At 41.9% G+C, this 17,973-nt stretch overlaps 1 protein-coding gene across 1 annotated transcript; it reads right to left on the reverse strand.

The window, feature by feature from the left end:
* Positions 1-242: 242 nt before the first annotated feature.
* Positions 243-17,238, reverse strand: LOC143860294 (uncharacterized). The gene is made up of 9 exons (XM_077370864.1): positions 17,089-17,238; positions 16,695-16,746; positions 6,149-6,313; positions 5,914-6,019; positions 5,444-5,626; positions 4,110-4,275; positions 3,034-3,356; positions 1,569-1,658; positions 243-639 (listed from the first exon to the last, which is right to left on the reverse strand). Exons 2-9 carry the CDS (start codon positions 16,719-16,721, stop codon positions 575-577), a joined length of 1,125 nt encoding a protein of 374 aa, XP_077226979.1. The 5' UTR covers positions 16,722-16,746; positions 17,089-17,238; the 3' UTR covers positions 243-574.
* Positions 17,239-17,973: the final 735 nt, after the last annotated feature.

The raw sequence follows: 17,973 nt of genomic DNA on the forward strand, positions 1-17,973 counted from the left end.
ACGGTTGGGATCACCCTATGGAAATGATTTTTGGGGCACAACCTATTTATGTTGTGGTCCATCAAATGGACTGTTTGGATCATCCTGTGGTGTGTGCTGTACCGTTCATTTTGAAAAACACAAACACTGGGTGCATCCATCATAGAAGGGGGGTGAATTTATCACTGCCAGGTTGGAAGCTTAACTCTGAATCACACCTCATTATTTGGTAGGACTTGTAACCACGTCATGTAGATCAAGAATGGAAATATGCGCCTAATATCAATATAAGACCTAAGAAAAGAAGCACAAGGGGGAATATATACAACCGATTTGGCCACATTATTAGGTAACGATCATGCTGCTACTTTTTTTTTTCAAAGTATCCACTACCTCTACACATTCTTAACAGGACTTTTATCCTATTAACTACCCTCTAACGTGTAAACATATGGATGTTATTTAAACAAGTACATTGCTCTGAATGTCTTTAACTGAGATCTAACCTTAAACTACTATCTATAACTAAAGGGTCTTTCTGCTATACCACAACTCTAAAGGACTTCAGGGAGGAAAATATCTCACCCGTAGTTCTCTATGATTTCTCTTCATCTGATTGAGAGCATGGCCCAGGGATGGAATCGACAAAGTACTCCTCCACTGTAACAGAAAAAAAAATAATGAAAGAACAGATATCAATAACCAACAAACAATTGAACCTTAAGAGATATTTTGAATCGATAAACTGGGTAAACTGTGTTCAGAAACATTTACTCCATAGTGAACAACTTCAGTAAGATTGTTTATAAGTTATGTATGGTCAAACAAGCTGATGAGCTATGAGAAAACTATACGAGTTAATAAAACTACATGATTTTTCGGAAACTCATGTGACGGGAACGGAAGCATCCAGGAAGCCTCATTGGAAGAAAACGGAAGTGTATAGAGAGATAGGGTTATCGTAGGTTAGAGTAGAAGGGTTAATGAAGATTAGAGTTATGAATAGTTAAAGAGGACATTAGAGCTGATTAGAATTATGAGTTCTAGGGATTCATAATTTTTCAAGATGGAAGTTCTACTGATCTAGATTTAATATTAAGTTTTATATTTTTCAGGATAGAAGTTTTACTGATTTAAAGTTAATATTAAGCTCTCTTTTTTAAACAACTTACATATGTTTTATTTGAAATTTAAATTAGTATTTTAAATTTTGGGGTGTACTTAAAAGGAGTGCTTCAAGTTCAAGTTTTAAATGCACTCTTTTTTGGAATTACCAAAAGGGGAAAACCACTCTTTTAAGAAAAAAGCTAATCCCAGAAATAGGAAGCATACTCTCAATTGAGAAAAAGCATGCTGGAAAAGCACTTCTGCTAAATTTGGAAGGAGAGAACAATTTAGTTTCCAAATCAAGCTTCTAACCTGTCCAGGGAGCTTCTAGTAACTATGGTTTGAACACTTGGTATGGCTTATTTAAGCGTTGTATGGCAATAACTAAATTCTTCGTAGAAGATGCACTAGATTTAAGTATGTCTTAACTTCAGCTTAACTATAATTAAAGGAAAGATAAACGAATATATGATTTGGCTTACCTATATCATCATGCTCTGGCGAATCAAGTAAAATGTCTGACTCAGACGGCAGGAATGGTGAGCCACTATAGTCTCCAAGGCTTCCAAGATCTGAAAGAACCCCAAAACATCATAGAAAATTAATGATAAAATTGCAGGAGATCTTGACTTCCATCAATTTAAAGCATGAGCTTCATAAGCATGATTCACAAACGCGATCTATTGATCCCTGAAAAACTTCATAAATACTACAACTTGATGCAACTAAGTTGAAGGTAAATCGTAAACCAAGCTTCTGCAGTCCATAAAACTTCTGCTGTAGCCCGTTCAAATAGGAAGGATATTACTTGGGAGAAAAAATTCAGCAACTTCATGCCAAGTAGGACATTTTGGCACGACTCATAAAAAAAATCTAAAAAATAAATTAAAATATACATAAAGATAAGTATGAAAACATTTTAAAGAAAAATCAATTAACCGTTTCAAATAAAAAATATCACAACGTTATTCTGCACCAAGAAATATTCAGTCAGTGTATGCAATAAAGGGGTAGCATCTGTGCACGAAATCCAACACCATGAGAACATGATCTGCTCCATCGATGCTGGCCATATGACCCGGGGTACCTCACAAATGTCCAGACATATAAAACCATGGTTTGTTTGTAGGCAAGGGTAACCATTTATCAATTGAAAGAACCGCAGATTGTTTTTATTAGGTCAAAGACACCTTACTTTCAAACAAATTAACCAAATTACTGTTTGCAACAAGTCCTCCTAACCAAATTGGATATCAAATTCCCATACACTTAATATAAACAAAATAACAAAAATACCGTTTCAAGTAGTTAGTATATACATATATGTGTGTGTACATACTAATAAATAATATGAGAAATTATATGGTGTTCGAGTATAATTGAACGGTGTGTAGTTTATATTTTATTCAAGATAGAAATCAAGATCCTGGCTTTAGAAAGAGGAGTTTCATCATTCAGTGACAAAATAAGCAGGGTGACGTCAGGTCGCAGCATTTTATGGGATGCTTGGATCAATTTTACAAAAACTGAAAGTATATAAACAAGGGAAATGATATCCACACTCCCTTGTTTGGATAGTGGTACTCCTCTTTCCATTTTAGATTTACAATTCCCAAAAAGCTATCACCTCACCAGCCAACAACAAAAAGTATTTAATAAAGCGGTGAGCGTCATTATCAACACAACGGAGTGGAGATATCAATTTCCATAAACAAAGCTATTTACATGAAAATTACAGAATCAAATCATACAAGCCACCATTAATAGCAGATTTGAAAAAAAATGATTACGGAAATGACAAGCATGTTCTGTGAGTTTTTTTTTTTTTTTTTGAAAAACATCAAGGATTTTTTGCCATTTTAGATGGTATTTCAACAAATTCCAAGACCAAGATTGCATTGAAAAACTACAAGACTTGAGCACAAGATGGATACACTGCAAGCTTACCTCCTATGCTTGTCAAATCTGCTGTAAGATCTGAGATGCTGAAATTCCAAGGGATCTGAGCAAGTGACCTTAGGGAGTCCCTTGTGGATCCAGTCCCGCCATCTGGTCCGAGATGCAAACCTCCGGTACTTGCCATGTCAGATGTAAATGTGTCAAGTGCTGATGTGTCAATGCCCATGCCCGAGATCTCTGATGGAGTAAAGGGAAAATGGCCACTGGAGGCCACCGATGCAGGACTCACGGCCATGTCTGAAATGGATGACATGGCACTGCATGGAGGGATAGCAGGTGCCACATCTGCTGCACCGTTGTTCATCATCGTACTTGAACAAAGACCATAGAAACTACAGTTAGGGCAAATCACACTAAATGGGAGAGGCAGGGAAAAGTGGAATAACTGAAATATAAACCTGGGCAAAGAATAAATTCAATAATCTAAATCTATTTGTGGTAACTTAGTAGTATGCTTACTGCAAGTTTGGAATACTTGAAACAAGTTCTGGAAGGTGTAATAGACACTTGAAAGGGTGAAATCCACTGTTGTCGTTTACTGTACTCGAGAAGGAATTACTGCATCTCCTTAGCTAGGAAATAACATCATGTATCCTTGAATTGTGTACTTGAAAGTGTTTTTTATTTTTTTTGGAATGATATTGTGTACTTGATTGTTATGTCCTATTTTTAAATCTGATGCCTGTTGGAACTAAAACCAACCTGTTTAACTTGTAAAAATTGATGATAGAAGAACAAATATGCCAACAGATTTTATTGTAAAAAAAGCAACATATTTTCCAAAGATTCAAACAGTTGAAATTTAGAATAGTAAGTCACAGTTAAATAAATCTATTAAATTTTCCAACGTTTAGGAAATATTATTCATTTAGCTTCATTATATTGTTGTTACTAACAGGATTATATTTGAACAAATAACAATCAAGGAACATTTACTGTAGTTATATGGCCACTTAGAAAGCAAGTCCTAGGTCAGTAACCAATAGTTACATGGCTTTCGGCTCCCTCAACCATAGAAGCATACAAAGAAAGGATGATTAAAAATGTAAAACAAAAATTCTTACTCGTTCCCAGAATTAATCCTGATGGGATGGAAATTGCCTGGTGCAGGTACCCCATTTACGACATGACAGCTGGACAGTCCACAACCCATGGAATCAAGATGGGGCTGGCCTGTGGCTGGGATTGGAGGCTGCTGCAGGACTGGGTACCCCATAGGTAGATTATTAACTGCACTGCAAACAGGTTGACATTGAATAAGCTTGATAATAATGCTAGAGAAACTACAAACTGCCTCTGATATTTTGCTTCTGAATTAGATGATAAAAGCACCGTTTTTCAAAAATGACCAAAATATCCCTGCCTCCATCACGATGTTAGTTATAAATAAGTTTTCTATTTCTTATTCCTTTTGTAAACACAAGTAATCTAATCAAACACAGTATACACTATACAGCAATATTTACATGGTTGAGGAGATAGAGAAGATTTCCACTATCCCTGAGATTAGGGATAGTGGAAATCTAATCAAACATAGTATACACTATACAGCAATATTTACGTGGTTGAGGAGATAGAGAAGATTTCCACTATGCCTGAGATTAGGGTTACAAGCTTTTCTCTCCTCACTACTCTAAGAACCCAAAACTGGATCTGTTTCCCAATAACCCTAAAATGAAGCCCTAGAGAATATACATACCCAGAACGATTTCTGAAAGTACGCCCAATAACATGGTAACCTAGCAGTCGGGAGACTCAGCTTCCCAACCCCCGGGCAGAAGCACGGTGCCCCCTTGCACCCCCACATCCCAGGGCACTACGCCGTGCACTGCTAGTTGGGCCAAAGTATTCAATACAATCTTGGGGATCACTCCCTGTAGAATACAAAACATCTATCACTACACATTTGGTTTCCTATGCAACTGTAATTTGATGTTGGACAGGAAACAGAATCAAAGAAGGCCCCCACCCAATTAAAGCGTGAACAACCTTGAGAGAGAGAGAGAGAGAGAGAGAGAGAGAGAGAGCAATCCCTAGCCAAGGAGCATGGAACCCTTGTTAATTAGAATTATTAAAGAAAAATGGTACATTAACATAAGCCAGTTGAGATAAAACCCAACTATTCACAAAATAAATATCTTTTCAGCTCGTTTTCTTTAAGTTACAATTTATTCCCTTACTTCCAGGTTTAGTCAAGTTTTAAAAAATAATTAATAATACATTTAAGGTTACTGACTTCCATTAAACCACTGAAGCTTTGGTAATTTTCACGATTGCAGGGGTATAATGGCAATTTTTGAAACTTGGAAGTGTTTTGCTCATCTCTTGAAATATCAGAGGTGCTTTTTGCTTTCATAAATGAAACCTCATGAATTTTGAGTGGTGTGGGAGAAGTTACCAGGCATAGGATGAATGCCGTTCTGTATGGGAGCCAATGGAACTTTTGGCGCTACTGGGTACTTCATCAGATGGTATTGATGCTCAAGCAAGTGATTGAACAAGATGATCTGTTTTTTCAGCTTTAACCTTGTGTAGTAAGCCCTGAAAAAATCAGCATTCTCTTCTTCCAGTTTCTGCCATACTGAATTAACGAAAAAAGAAGAGCATCAGACTAAAATGTCAGAATTTAAGAGTCAACAAATGAAGAAAACAAGTTCTGGTATGTGGATTTCAACTCGCACATGCGTATGTGCATGTGGGTGTCCATGTGTGCTTATCCATATGAGTTTGTGAGAATGAGAACACGAGAAGGCGTGCTTAAGCAAGAATTAAGATTTTCAGGTGTGACCTTTTACTAACAGATTTGAACAGGTTGGGTAAGGTTAAAAATATAGCTTTCCATGCCACGAAAGAGTTTCCTTGACCTACCAAGACTCGTAAATCCAGGCTCTATCATTGCTCGACTCAAGAGGGTTTTTACCACCTCTCCTTTATTCATATACAACTGTAGACACCGTTCTATCAGATTTTGGACCTACAACAGTCATTAAATTAGAGAGATCAAGACTTTGACTAGAAAAGGATGGGTACAGTTAAGCTCCCTTTCCAAAATCGAATGCAGCTTATAGGTTACTGAAAATAAATAGTTAATAGCTTATCTTACAAGTTCAATATCCTCACGAGAGACCTTCCTGGATTCATTGCTTGAAATGGATATTGAACCTGAGTCTGCAACAGGAACCTCGGTTGCAGGGTTGTTTTGTTGGTCACTTGGGGATTCATGCAAAACTTGCGATGAGGATTGTATTTCTGGCTTGCCTTGAGGAACCTGTGGAAATATTGTCAGATGTCAAGGAAGAACTCAACCATTTGAAAAAAAATGTACATTTCATACAAAATATTACAGAACAAAATCAGATGAAAATAGCTAGTGATGAAGAGGACATATAGTGAACAGCACCAACTGCGTCAATCAAGAATCAGCAGAGCCCACCATAAAGATCAGACTTGGTCTTAAACAGTGGACAAACCAAGAAAGACGGAAAACTTGCAATGATATAATTCCTTGGATCAGGTCCATTTATAAATCATTTATTAAATTCTCAATTAAGAACTATGACAAACCAGGCTAGTCGGGTATCAGACTTGATCTCAAACAGTGGACAAAACCAAGAAAGACGGGAAACTTGCAATGATATAATCCCTTGGATCAAGTCCATTTATAAATCATTTATTAAATACTCAATTAAGAACTACGACAAACCAAGCTAGTCAAGTATCAAGACTCAAGTCAAATGATGATACCTTCGATTTATTATTTTCACAAATACAGGAGGATCTCAATAGAGTGATTAAAATCTTACCAATTCCAGTTCTCCGTGCTATTTGTAAAGAAACACAGCAACACACACACCAGTGTTTAAAAATAAGGATGCAGGTCAAAATGCGGCCAAGAAAAATCCTTGTCGACTCGGCACAGACGCGACCAAGGACACGGCTGAGTACTCGGTTGACACGGTCATAACTCGAGAGAGTCAAAGGAGTTTTTATTGACTCTGTAGGGAAAAACACAGCCAAGGGAAAAGGGAGTCAACTCTGGGGGAGTCCACGATGATACGGAGAAGTTTTAAAATTATGACACACAGACACACGCACGCACCCATCTCTAGTGTTTCTATACTGGTATAAGCAATTAATGTTGATGCCACCTCTACACTCACCAAGACTTATATTGCAAGTGCATCAGACTTGGTCACAAATATTTGTCTCGGAAATTTCTTGAGAAGGGTTGATCTCGGGATATTTAAAAAAAAATTTGTTATTTTCAGGTTTATATAAGAAAAACTGAAAAAGTAAATGTTTACAAATATACAAAAATATAAAATTTAAGAAGAAAATTAGGATAACAACTATTATCATGATATTTTTTGCTATTGTTAAAAACTTACCGACTTCTCCAAAAGCTTAAGCTGTTGGAGAAGGGCAGTATTTAATATTTTATACTTTAAAAGCTATAATAATAAAATATGATCATATCTCACTGATTTTTTTAGAATCTTGGGAAATTTTCAGAATTTTGTCATTTGATAAAAAATAGTGAAATTTTCGAAAATATCTGAGATATTTGTGACTGGAATCAGAGATATGTTACTCGCAAGTAGTTTCCTGCCTCTAACTATTACTACTATTAGAATGGCATGTGGCAATGCACATGAGAGAGAGAGACTAAAGCATTTTTTGGTGTCTAATTTTTGGTCTTTCCAAATGTTGATGGTCAGTACACCTAAGTAAGGCAAAACTTATTATTTTTTATTTTATTTTCCCCACTAAAAGGTAGGAGGGGGCTTCACTCAAATCATGACTTTCTTAAGACACTGAGACCCTTGTATGATATAAACATGTGACTCAATTGATTGAGAGGTTTATACTCAACTCAACTCAACAAAGCCTTTGTCCCAAACTAGTTGGGGTCGGCTAAATGAATCCTTTAGAAAAATTCCATGAAGAAGGTGAAAGGCATCTACCCGGCTCAAATTGACTAAGTGATTTAGAGGTTTATAGATATGTAAATTTTCTAATATACATATATTACTCAAAAACACTTTTAAAATTTGAATGTTAATCAAACTACCTAACATAGTGTTAAATTTGGCAGTTTAATGACTTTAATCTATAGATATAAATTTTACAAATCAATCCAATCATATCTTCTGTGCATATTTCATGAGCCAGGCACCACTAAGTGCTGCAAAGGATATCTAATCTTTATAATGGTAGCATAACAGCATATAAGGATTAACTTACTATTTGAAAATTTACGAACAAATAAAAGAGAAGAAAGAGTACAATTTCACTTGCAAGGGTTTCATTTAGTATTTAAATATCTTCTTTGCCACTAAAATGTTAAGAAGATGCTCCCCAGTAACATAGTCATACTTCAGCAAAAGTGGCCAAAGTTACAAAGCTGGCATACAAACAAACAAAAAAATCGTCTAGAAAGAAGTTATGAACCATATGAATAGAGTTAAATCTCAAAAATATTAGTAGAAACACAAACTCAACATCAAGGAAGTCTGTTTTGACAGGCAGAAGCAAGCGAGTTCCAATTGAGAGAACAATCGAGACTTCTCAAATATGGATGCAACATAGAAGATGTTATGAGAGATGGCCAAGTTACAGCCAGGAATTAATTATGAAGGACCAACACTGAGAAGTTCAAAAGTGAGGGGAAGAGAGATGGGAGTGAGAAGTAACTCCAAGAGGAAAGGTACTTAACACCGTCATGACCCAATCATCTATTAGCATGAAAGGAGGAGAGAAGGTCGGCCAGTGTGGAAGAAATGGAAGAAGTGGGAAGGCTTAAAGAAGAGTATAATTGAGTCCTACTTCAGGAAAAAAAACTTGGAGGCAGAAGTCGAGGGCAAGGTGGTTAAAAGAGGGTGATAGAAATACGACCTATTTTCACGGTATTGCTAGCGCGAGGAGGCATGGCAATCGTATCGAAGTTCTGCAAGTGAATGGGAAATTATCTAATAACAAGAAGGTAATTTCCTGACGTCGATTACTGACGCCTATTCTCTTCATAAAGGATTGACGCATTTTTCCAGCAGTGTTGCCGGTTTTTTTTTTTTTTTTTGATGGCAGTGTTGGGGGTATGTTAGAGGAGATATTCTGAGATTTTTTTACTGAGTTCTATGAGGAATGGAGGAACATATGGGAACAGGTGTAACTTTCATAGCTTTGATTCCCAAAGTAAAAGGGGCTGCAAATACAGCTGACTATTGACCAATAAGCTTGGTTGGATGCCCATACAAGATTCTAGCCAAAGTTCTTGCAGAGCGCCTAAAAAGGATGCTGCCCAAGAGTATATCGCCTAGCTAGTGTGTGTTCATTCATGAAAGATAAATACTAGACTGCTCTCTGATTGCAAACGAGGCGATGGACTTTTACACAAAAATGGGGATGGGGGAGTAGTGTGCAAATTCGACATGGAAAAAGCGTATGACTTGGTAGAATGAGGCCGTCTAGATTTTATGCTAGGCATAATGGGTTTGGCTCTAGATAGAGGTCGTGAATGATGAATTGTGTCTCGTAGGCGTAGGCATAGTTCTCTTTTGCTCATTAATGGATCACCTAAAGGATTTTTCAAGTCCTCTAGAGGGCTAAGACAAGGCAATCCCTTATCCCCCTTCCTCTTCGTGATAATGGCTGGAACCTTGAGCAGACTCATGCAGACTGTGTTTCTGTCATGCAATCTAGATTATGATAGACTTAATGTACAATAATGTCTCTTCTATTTTTCCTGTGCGTGATGGTTTGATCGGAAATTCTATGACACAAAATGCACAATAGTGCCTGTCATATAACCTACATTAGATTTTTCCTTCTTTTTTGGCTAGGTAAGCATGTTCTGAGTTGTAATCTGTGTAAAATTGGCATCTTTTCCAAAATTGAACGCGTATCGTTAATTAATTCGGCTGGCAATCCATTTTTCAGTATTGCACTTGGCGACACATTTTACACTGTGATGCAGTAATGTAATGACACATGAAACTGCATGCATACATTAACTTGCATTTTACAGAACTAAATAATAACTGTAGGTTATTTTCAAGGTTACATATCAGGGTTTATATACACATGCCATGCTAAAACATCGATAAAAAAAGATTTCTCCATTCTACAGCTTCAAGAATCTTCTGTTGCCCAATTCTTGAACACATTCCCAATAACCACGATACACCCAACCCAAAATCCACAATTTGTGATTTTGCACATATACTGGAAGGACAACAAAGTAACAAAATGGAATAAAGGATCCATTCCTGGTAATAATTTCAGAGATGAAAACCAAATCCAAGATTATAGAATATGGCAAAGCATGGGACCTACAAAATAAACCTCATTAAAAGATATATATAATTCAAAAGGAAAAGGGCATACATAATAGCATACTACAAATTATGGCCAGAAGATATTGGCATCCATGTTTAGCATAACTGCATAAGCATTCACAAAATTGAAAAAAAAAAAAATGCCGGCAAAATTGACAGTGTCAAAAATACAGATACACGTTAACCTACTGATGGGAATACAGATACACGTTAACCTACTGATGGGGTATGAAAAACAACAACTAATTACCTGTCGACACGTGGCCCCAGAAGGGCCCACCACAAACCCAGCATCGGTCCATGGGCAATCCGGTAATTACCTAAGAGTAGGTAAACCTACTCCCACAAAAGGGCCGACACCTGTCATGGGGTAGGTAATCCAACCACCCCAGGTCTCCCTCTATGAAAGGCCTCTCAAGGCTCAAAGCAAAAGGGGAATAACCTCTCAACTAACACATAAAAACTCACTCTGCACTCCTGCTCGTACTGACTTGAGTGTCTAAGGGTCTGTAAGGAGTAACGACTCCGGGTTGGTCTTCTGACCTCGTGTGCTCTTGTGCAGGACTCAGCTACTTCACTTCGGCTCCTCGGGTCCTCCAGCTCAGCTCTTACATCACTGCCGTATCTGTTACCGATTTCAGGCCTAACAGATAGGCGCCATCCGTGGGACGCTGAACTAAAAGCTGTTCAAATCCCCTTATAAAATGGCAGGACGGAGGAGTGCCCGGGTAGCAACTGCACGAACTACAAGAGTCGTGCTACCTCGCAGGACCCGGAGCGAGCGAATCGCCTCACAAGTGGTGGCTACTTCTGCTAAAGCAGAGCAGAGCCCAGCTCGTTTGGAACAACTCAATCCCACGCCCACTCCGGATCAAGTTCAAGCTCTCTTTGAACAGATGGCGGCTCTTGTCGGTCAATACCAACATCTGATCCAAGCGCCTCCCCAGCATTCCCCAGAGGCCCCACGACCTGTGCAGGAAAGGTCGAGTGCCCACAGGGGAGAGCCAGCGCGCCCTAGTGAAAACCGGACCCACCACTCCACAAAGCGAGTCCATCACTCCAGAACCAGGCATGCCCATACAGAACCTCACAATCGCCGAAGGTCACGGTCCCGCCATGCACGAAAGCACCGAGCCCAGGAAGATCACGCGCCGCAAGAAAAATCCCGTCCTCGTCGTATGAGTCCGGAAAGTCAGTCCGGCTCCGCCGCGAGCCCATCGATGGAGAAAAACAAACCGTTGGACCGAGCAGACAGAAGAGCTGATCCGATGCTACGGAGGATAGAAGAGATAGACCACCGTATAGAAGAGCTGGCAAAGGATCAAGGTCGGCCAGCTGTAAAGACGTACTCAAGTAAACCTCCGTTCACCGATAATGTTATGAACGCGCCAGCACCCAGAGGGTTCAAAATGCCGACGGTTCCGCAATATGACAGAACCACTGACCCTGTAGACCATTTGGAAACGTTCAGAACAATGATGCTCCTCCACGGCGCGTCCGATGGCTTCCTCTGCAGAGCATTCCCGACCACACTGACTGGTGCGGCCCGTGACTGGTACTCAAGGATCAAATCGGACTCCATCAGCAACTTTGAAGACTTTGGAGACGATCTGGTCCGCCATTTCATGAGCAGCCGTAGGCCAAGGAAAACAACAGCGTCCTTGATGGCCTTGCGGCAGGAAGACAACGAGCCTCTAAAGGTGTTCGTCAGCCGTTTCAACAGGGAGGCACTCCAAGTGCCGCATTTGGACCCCTCAGCCGCCATGAACGCGCTCCTCGCGGGCTCTAGATCTAACGATTTCCGCCGGTCAGTGGCTTGCCAAAACCTACACTCACTGGTGGATCTAATGGCCGGAGCAGAGGAATACATAGCAGTGAAAGAGACTATCGGCCCTGGACTCAAATCGGAAGAGAACATCTGAAGACAAGAACCCTACCAAGCAGCGTAGGGATGATAAGGCCGCCAGAAGAGAGGTCCCCCCAGAGGAGGGAAGAGAACTTTACCCCCCTCAACACCTCCCGGAGACGCATACTGGCCGCAATCAGAGGAGAAGAGTTTGCAAGGTGGCCGACCAGAATGATCTTCAAGGGAAGTAAGAGAGACAAGTCGAAGTACTGTCGGTTCCACAGGGACCACAGTCACGACACAGACGAATGCTGGCAGCCTAAGGAAGAAATCGAGCTGCTGATTGGCCGAGGATACTTGAAAAAGTATGTCATAAGTGACGACCACAGAAGAGAGCGCAGAGAAAAGAGTCCCCAGGGCCGGAGCCCTCGACGGTCACAGCCGCCCCCTGCCCAGGATCAATCTCCCCTGCCATCCAGTCCACGACAAGAGGCACGCCGGTCCCAGCCAAAGGGGGTCATCAGCACGATTATGGGCGGACCGGCCGCTGGGGGCACATCATCTGCTACTCGAAAAGCATACGCACGCCAAGTCAACGCTGTGCACACATGCAGCAAAAAGATGAAGACGGAGAATCAGATCTCCTTTTCAGATGTTGATCTCGACAACTTGATACTGCCACACGACGACGCCCTGGTCATAACTATGCTAGTCGCGAACTGGGAAGTGAAGAAGATCCTCGCGACAACGGGAGTTCGGCCGACATTCTCTACTACCATGCATTCAAGCAGATGATGATAGGAAATGACCGCTTGAAGCCGGCGAACTCTGATTTGTTTGATTTTTCAGGAGAAATTGTTAAAGTGGAAGGGCAGATTGAACTCCCAGTCCTCGTCGGGGAACCGCCCTGTCAAGCTTTCACAATGGTCAACTTCCTGGTAGTGAGGGCCACTTCGATCTATAGCGCTATCTTGGGACGTCGAGGCCAGAACCTCATCCATGCAGTTGCCTCAGCGTATCACCAGAAAATGAAGTTTATAACGCCAAAGGGCGTGGGAGAAGTCAGAGGAGATCAACCACAGTCCAGGGAGTGCTATGCCATGGCACTCAAAGGCAAATATGCATCAGAATCGTTGCCGATTGAGCTACTTGATCTGAGAGACGAAGCCCAAGTGACTGAACCCGCCGAAGACCTCAGAAAATACTATCAATAGCCTGTCGCCCGGCACAAAAGCGGATGTCATTGTAATTACGCTTGTGTGGATAATGAAAAAAGGCTACTGCTTCTTTGCAAAGTTCCGAGTTCCTCAGATCATGCCGCTGCTTGGTTCGCCCCGGCTCGTCTCCACAAAGACCGGAAGCGCACTCCTGGTCGGGAACGGGCCCGCACAAAAAAATCAAACCATCTCAGAAATTCAGTTCACTAAAACTTGGGTACTCGCTGCTTGGTTCACCCCGGCTCGTCTCCACAAAGACCGGGAGCGCACTCCTGGTCGGGAGTGGGCCCGCGCAGAAAAACAAAACCGTCTCAGAAACCCAGTTTACTAAAACTTGGGTACTCGCAGCTTGATTCGCCCCGGCTCGTCTCCACAAAGACCGGGAGCGCACTCCTGGTCGGGAACGGGCCCGCGCAGAAAAACCAAACCATCTCAGAAACCCAGTTCACTAAAGCTTGGGTACTCACTGCTTGGTTCGCCCCGGCTCGTCTCCACAAAGACCGAGAGCGCACTCCTGGTCAGGAACGGGCCCGCGCAGAAAAACCAAACCATCTCAGAAACCCACTTCACTAAAACTCGAGTACTCGCTGCTTAATTTGCCCAGGCTCGTCTCCACAAACACCAGGAGCGCACTCCTGGTCGGGAACAGGCCCGCGCAGAAAAACCAAACCATCTCAGAAGCCCAGTTTAGTAAAACTTGGGTACTCGCTGCTTGGTTCGCCCCGGCTCGTCTCCACAAAGATCGGGAGCGCACTCCTGGTCGGGAACGGACCCGAGCAAAAAAACCAAACCGTCTCAGAAACCCAGTTCACTAAAACTTGGGTACTCGCTGCTTGGTTCGCCCAGGCTCGTCTCCACAAAGACCGGGAGTGCACTCCTGGTCGGGAATGGGCCCGCGCAGAAAAACCAAAATGTTTCGGAAACCCAGTTCAGTAAAACTTGGGCACTCGTTGCTTGGTTCGCCTCGGCTCGTCTCCACAAAGACCGGGAGCGCACTCCTGGTCAGGAATAGGACCGGGCAGAAAAACCAAACCTGCCCAGAAACCCAGTTCGCCAAAATTTGCGTATTCGCTGCTTGGTTAACCCCGGCTCATCTCCACAAAGATCGGAAGCGCACTCTTAGTCAGGAACGAGGCCGGGCAGAAAACCAAACCCTTGCTTACCCAAGTTCAATAAAACTTAGTCATCCGAAGCCGCTCAGAGCATACATGGCCGGACATGATATTTCACTTCAAAATCCTGGTCGTCCTAAGCCACTTAGAACATCTCCAGCCAAACTGGATATAACGCGTGAGAAAAACTTAACCTGAAGAAGGGTAAATTGTAGCTCATCTGTTTTTCAGCCAACCTGAGATGGACGACCTGAAATGGCTGACCTAAATTTCCAGTTCATCCGTTCCTCAAGCCGACCAGGATATAGCGCAATGCGCTACAGGACAAAACTCTGGTCATCTGAAGCCGACCAGGACTCGGAGTGATTCGCTACAAGACAAAATTCAATTTTGTCTTTTAGCAGATTGCGCTATATTCTGATCATCTCAAGCCGACTAGGATATAACGCGATGCACTACAGGACAAAATTCTGGTCATCTCAAGCCGACCAGGATATAGCGCAATGCGCTACAGGACAAAAATCTGGTCATCTCAAGCCGACCAGGATATAGGTTGATTCGATAAAAGACAAAATTCTGGTCATCTCAAGCCGACCAGGATATAGCGTCATCCACCCAGAAGGCTTGGCCGGACAGATTTCGCTCCAAGTTTCTGCCCATCCCAGGCCGTCCAGAAGGTTTGGCCGGACAAAATATGGCACGTCCGCAAGACGACAAAAATCAGTCCGGCCCAAGCCGGACAGGATATGACGCGTCCGCAAAACGACAAAAATCAGTCCGGCCCGAGCCGGACAGGACTTGGCCGGACAGATTTCCCAGGCCGGATAGACGGCTTAGCCGGACAGATTTTCCGAACAGATTCTCCAGGCCGGACAGATGGCTTAGCCGGACAGATTTTCCGGACAGACAGCTTAGCCGAACAGATTTTCCGGGCCGAACAGACGGCTTAGCCGGACAGAATTTCCGGACAGATTTCCAAGGCCGGACAGACGGCTTAGCCGAACAGATTTTTCGGACAGATTCCCCAGGCCGGACAAACGGCTTAGCCGAACAAATTTCCTAGGTCGGACAGACGGCTTAGCCAGACAGATTCCTTAGGCCGGACAGCGGCTTAGCCGAACAGATTTTCCGGGCCGGACAGATGGCTTAGCCGGACAGATTTCCCAGGCCGGACAGACGGCTTAGCCGAACAGATTTTTCGGACAAATTCCCTAGGGCGGACAGACGGCTTAGCCGAACAGATTTTTCGGGCCGGACAGATGGCCTAGCCGGACAGATTTTCCGCTCCGCTTCTGGCCGTCCCAGGCCGGGCAGACGGCTTGGCCTGACAGGTTTTCCATCGAGCTGTCCTGAACATCGGCTCGTTCTACCGTTCAGGAATATAACTCATTGCACTTTCCCAAATCACTACAATGACTTGGAGAACTGGGGGGCAACTGATGGGGTATGAAAAACAACTAATTACCTGTCGACACGTGGTCCCAGAAGGGCCCACCACAAACCCAGCATCGGCCCAGGGGCAATCCGGTAATTACCTAAGAGTAGGTAAACCTACTCCCACAAAAGGGCCGACACCTGTCCTGGGGTAGGTAAACCAACCACCTGTCCTGGGGTAGGTAAACCAACCACCCCAGGTCTTCCTCTATAAAAGGCCTCTCAAGGCTCAAAGCAAAAGGGGAATAACCTCAACTAACACATAAAAACTCGCTCTGCACTCCTGCTCGTACGGACTTGAGTGTCGAAGGGCCTGTCCGGAGTAACGACTCCGAGTTGGTCTTCTGACCTCGTGTGCTCTTGTGCAGGACTCAGCTAGTTCACTTCGGCTCCTCGAGTACTCCAGCCAGCTCTTACGTCACTGCCGTATCTGTTACCGATTTCAGGCCTAACACCTACAATTAAATAGCGCAGCTTAAATCTTTCCACTGTCCATGACACCATAAATCTTTCCATAAACAGAAAGAACTACTAGTTTCCCACGTTTTATGCCTTAAAAAGAAACTAGAAAAGCAACACGTTTTAAATTGCAGAAATTAAGTAGACTATTAACAAATCCTACAAACTTTCCAAGCTCCATAGAAACAACAGAAACTAAAGAAAAGCATATGCAAAAGAAGGAAAGATCCTGCAAGCAATGCATTACCTCAGCAAAATTGCGAATCTCTGCCATGCATTCGAATCAGCAACGCTTCTTACTTCAGATTAAACAAGCAAAAAAGCAAAAGAAATCAAGCTTTCAGTACAGATCAAGAATCCAGCAGAATAAAAGGAAAAAAAAAGAGAGTCAACAAAGGGAAAAGCGAAAGCATCAACAAAAAGGCGATGAGATTCACAAATACTAGAATCTCTACAAATGCTTTACACATGGCATTCTCAAACCCTAGCTTTCTTACACTGAATCTAGAGAGATTTACAGAAAAAAAAAAAAAAAAAACTGACAGCAGAAAAGGATTTGCTGATTTAAGACATGGATTAGAGAAATTTCTCGTTTGGGAGCTGGAATCCGTCGGATTATTGAAGGATTGTAGAAGCTTTACCTAAGAAGAGGAGAACTCTGTGAGATTTTTTAGGGAGATATGCTTCTGAGATTTTTGTTTCTGCAACTGCGTTGAACGAAAACTTGACGAGACTGTGAGGGGAAAAAATCTCACCAAACGACTGCACCGCTTTTCCTTATATACTCCCATTTTTTGTAAAAAGCCCAAAAATAGTAAGTAGTAGAATTAGAAGCCTCACATATGTCTTGATCGGCTCAAATCAAATCGACTCGGCCTAAGCCGGACTTTTCTACTCACATGACTAAGTTGCTTTTGGGAATAAAACATTCATAAATTGTAAGGGGTTATGATTTTTTCACCCCCAATCGAGGATGGATACACCCACTGTTAACGTATTTGACGTCAAGAAGGGTTAAAGTCTGCAAAAATTCACGTACAAGGGGGGTGTATCATCCTATGAGGGTGAAAAAATCATTATTTTAAGACCCCGTTTCTTTAATATTTATTTCAACCGACTGTGAGTTCTGAACCATACATAAAATATTGAAGAGAAAACTAATGAGATTTTAGTTATAAAATCTCCTAATTAGGAAACCGTATTTTTTTTTTTTGTACTTCTTATTTTCTTGACTTCAAAAAGTACAATCGGTAGAAGGCATTTCGTGGACCGGCTGTTGCATGAGAGAGCAGCCGCATAGGCTTAGATTTTGTCGTATTCATTTATTTCATCTTAGATGGCTGCTCTCTCATGCAATAGTCGGTGTGCAAAATGTCTTGTGTCGATGGTCCCTAGCAAATTCTTTCTAGAAACATAATAGAAGATTGAGTTGACACCCCATAAAACAGGGTTCGATTATAATACAAACAATTTTTAACTTTTTGTTGTTTAATATAGATAAAGTAAAGTCACTTAGAGGACTTGAA

The sequence above is a fragment of the Tasmannia lanceolata genome, unplaced genomic scaffold (genome assembly GCF_043159265.1).
Source record: "Tasmannia lanceolata isolate RefF3 unplaced genomic scaffold, GAP_Taslan_0.1 ptg000037l, whole genome shotgun sequence".
Lineage (NCBI taxonomy): Eukaryota > Viridiplantae > Streptophyta > Magnoliopsida > Canellales > Winteraceae > Tasmannia > Tasmannia lanceolata.

Excerpts from the sequence above, each read along its gene's own strand:
- LOC143860294 (XM_077370864.1), bottom strand. The coding sequence starts at position 16,721 with ATGGCAGAGATTCGCAATTTTGCTGAG. Across the intron at positions 6,314-16,694 it reads AGATTCGCAATTTTGCTGAG|GTTCCTCAAGGCAAGCCAGA; the intron begins GTAATGCATTGC and ends ATATTTCCACAG. Across the intron at positions 4,276-5,443 it reads CGGCATTCATCCTATGCCTG|TTAATAATCTACCTATGGGG; the intron begins GTAACTTCTCCC and ends TTTGCAGTGCAG.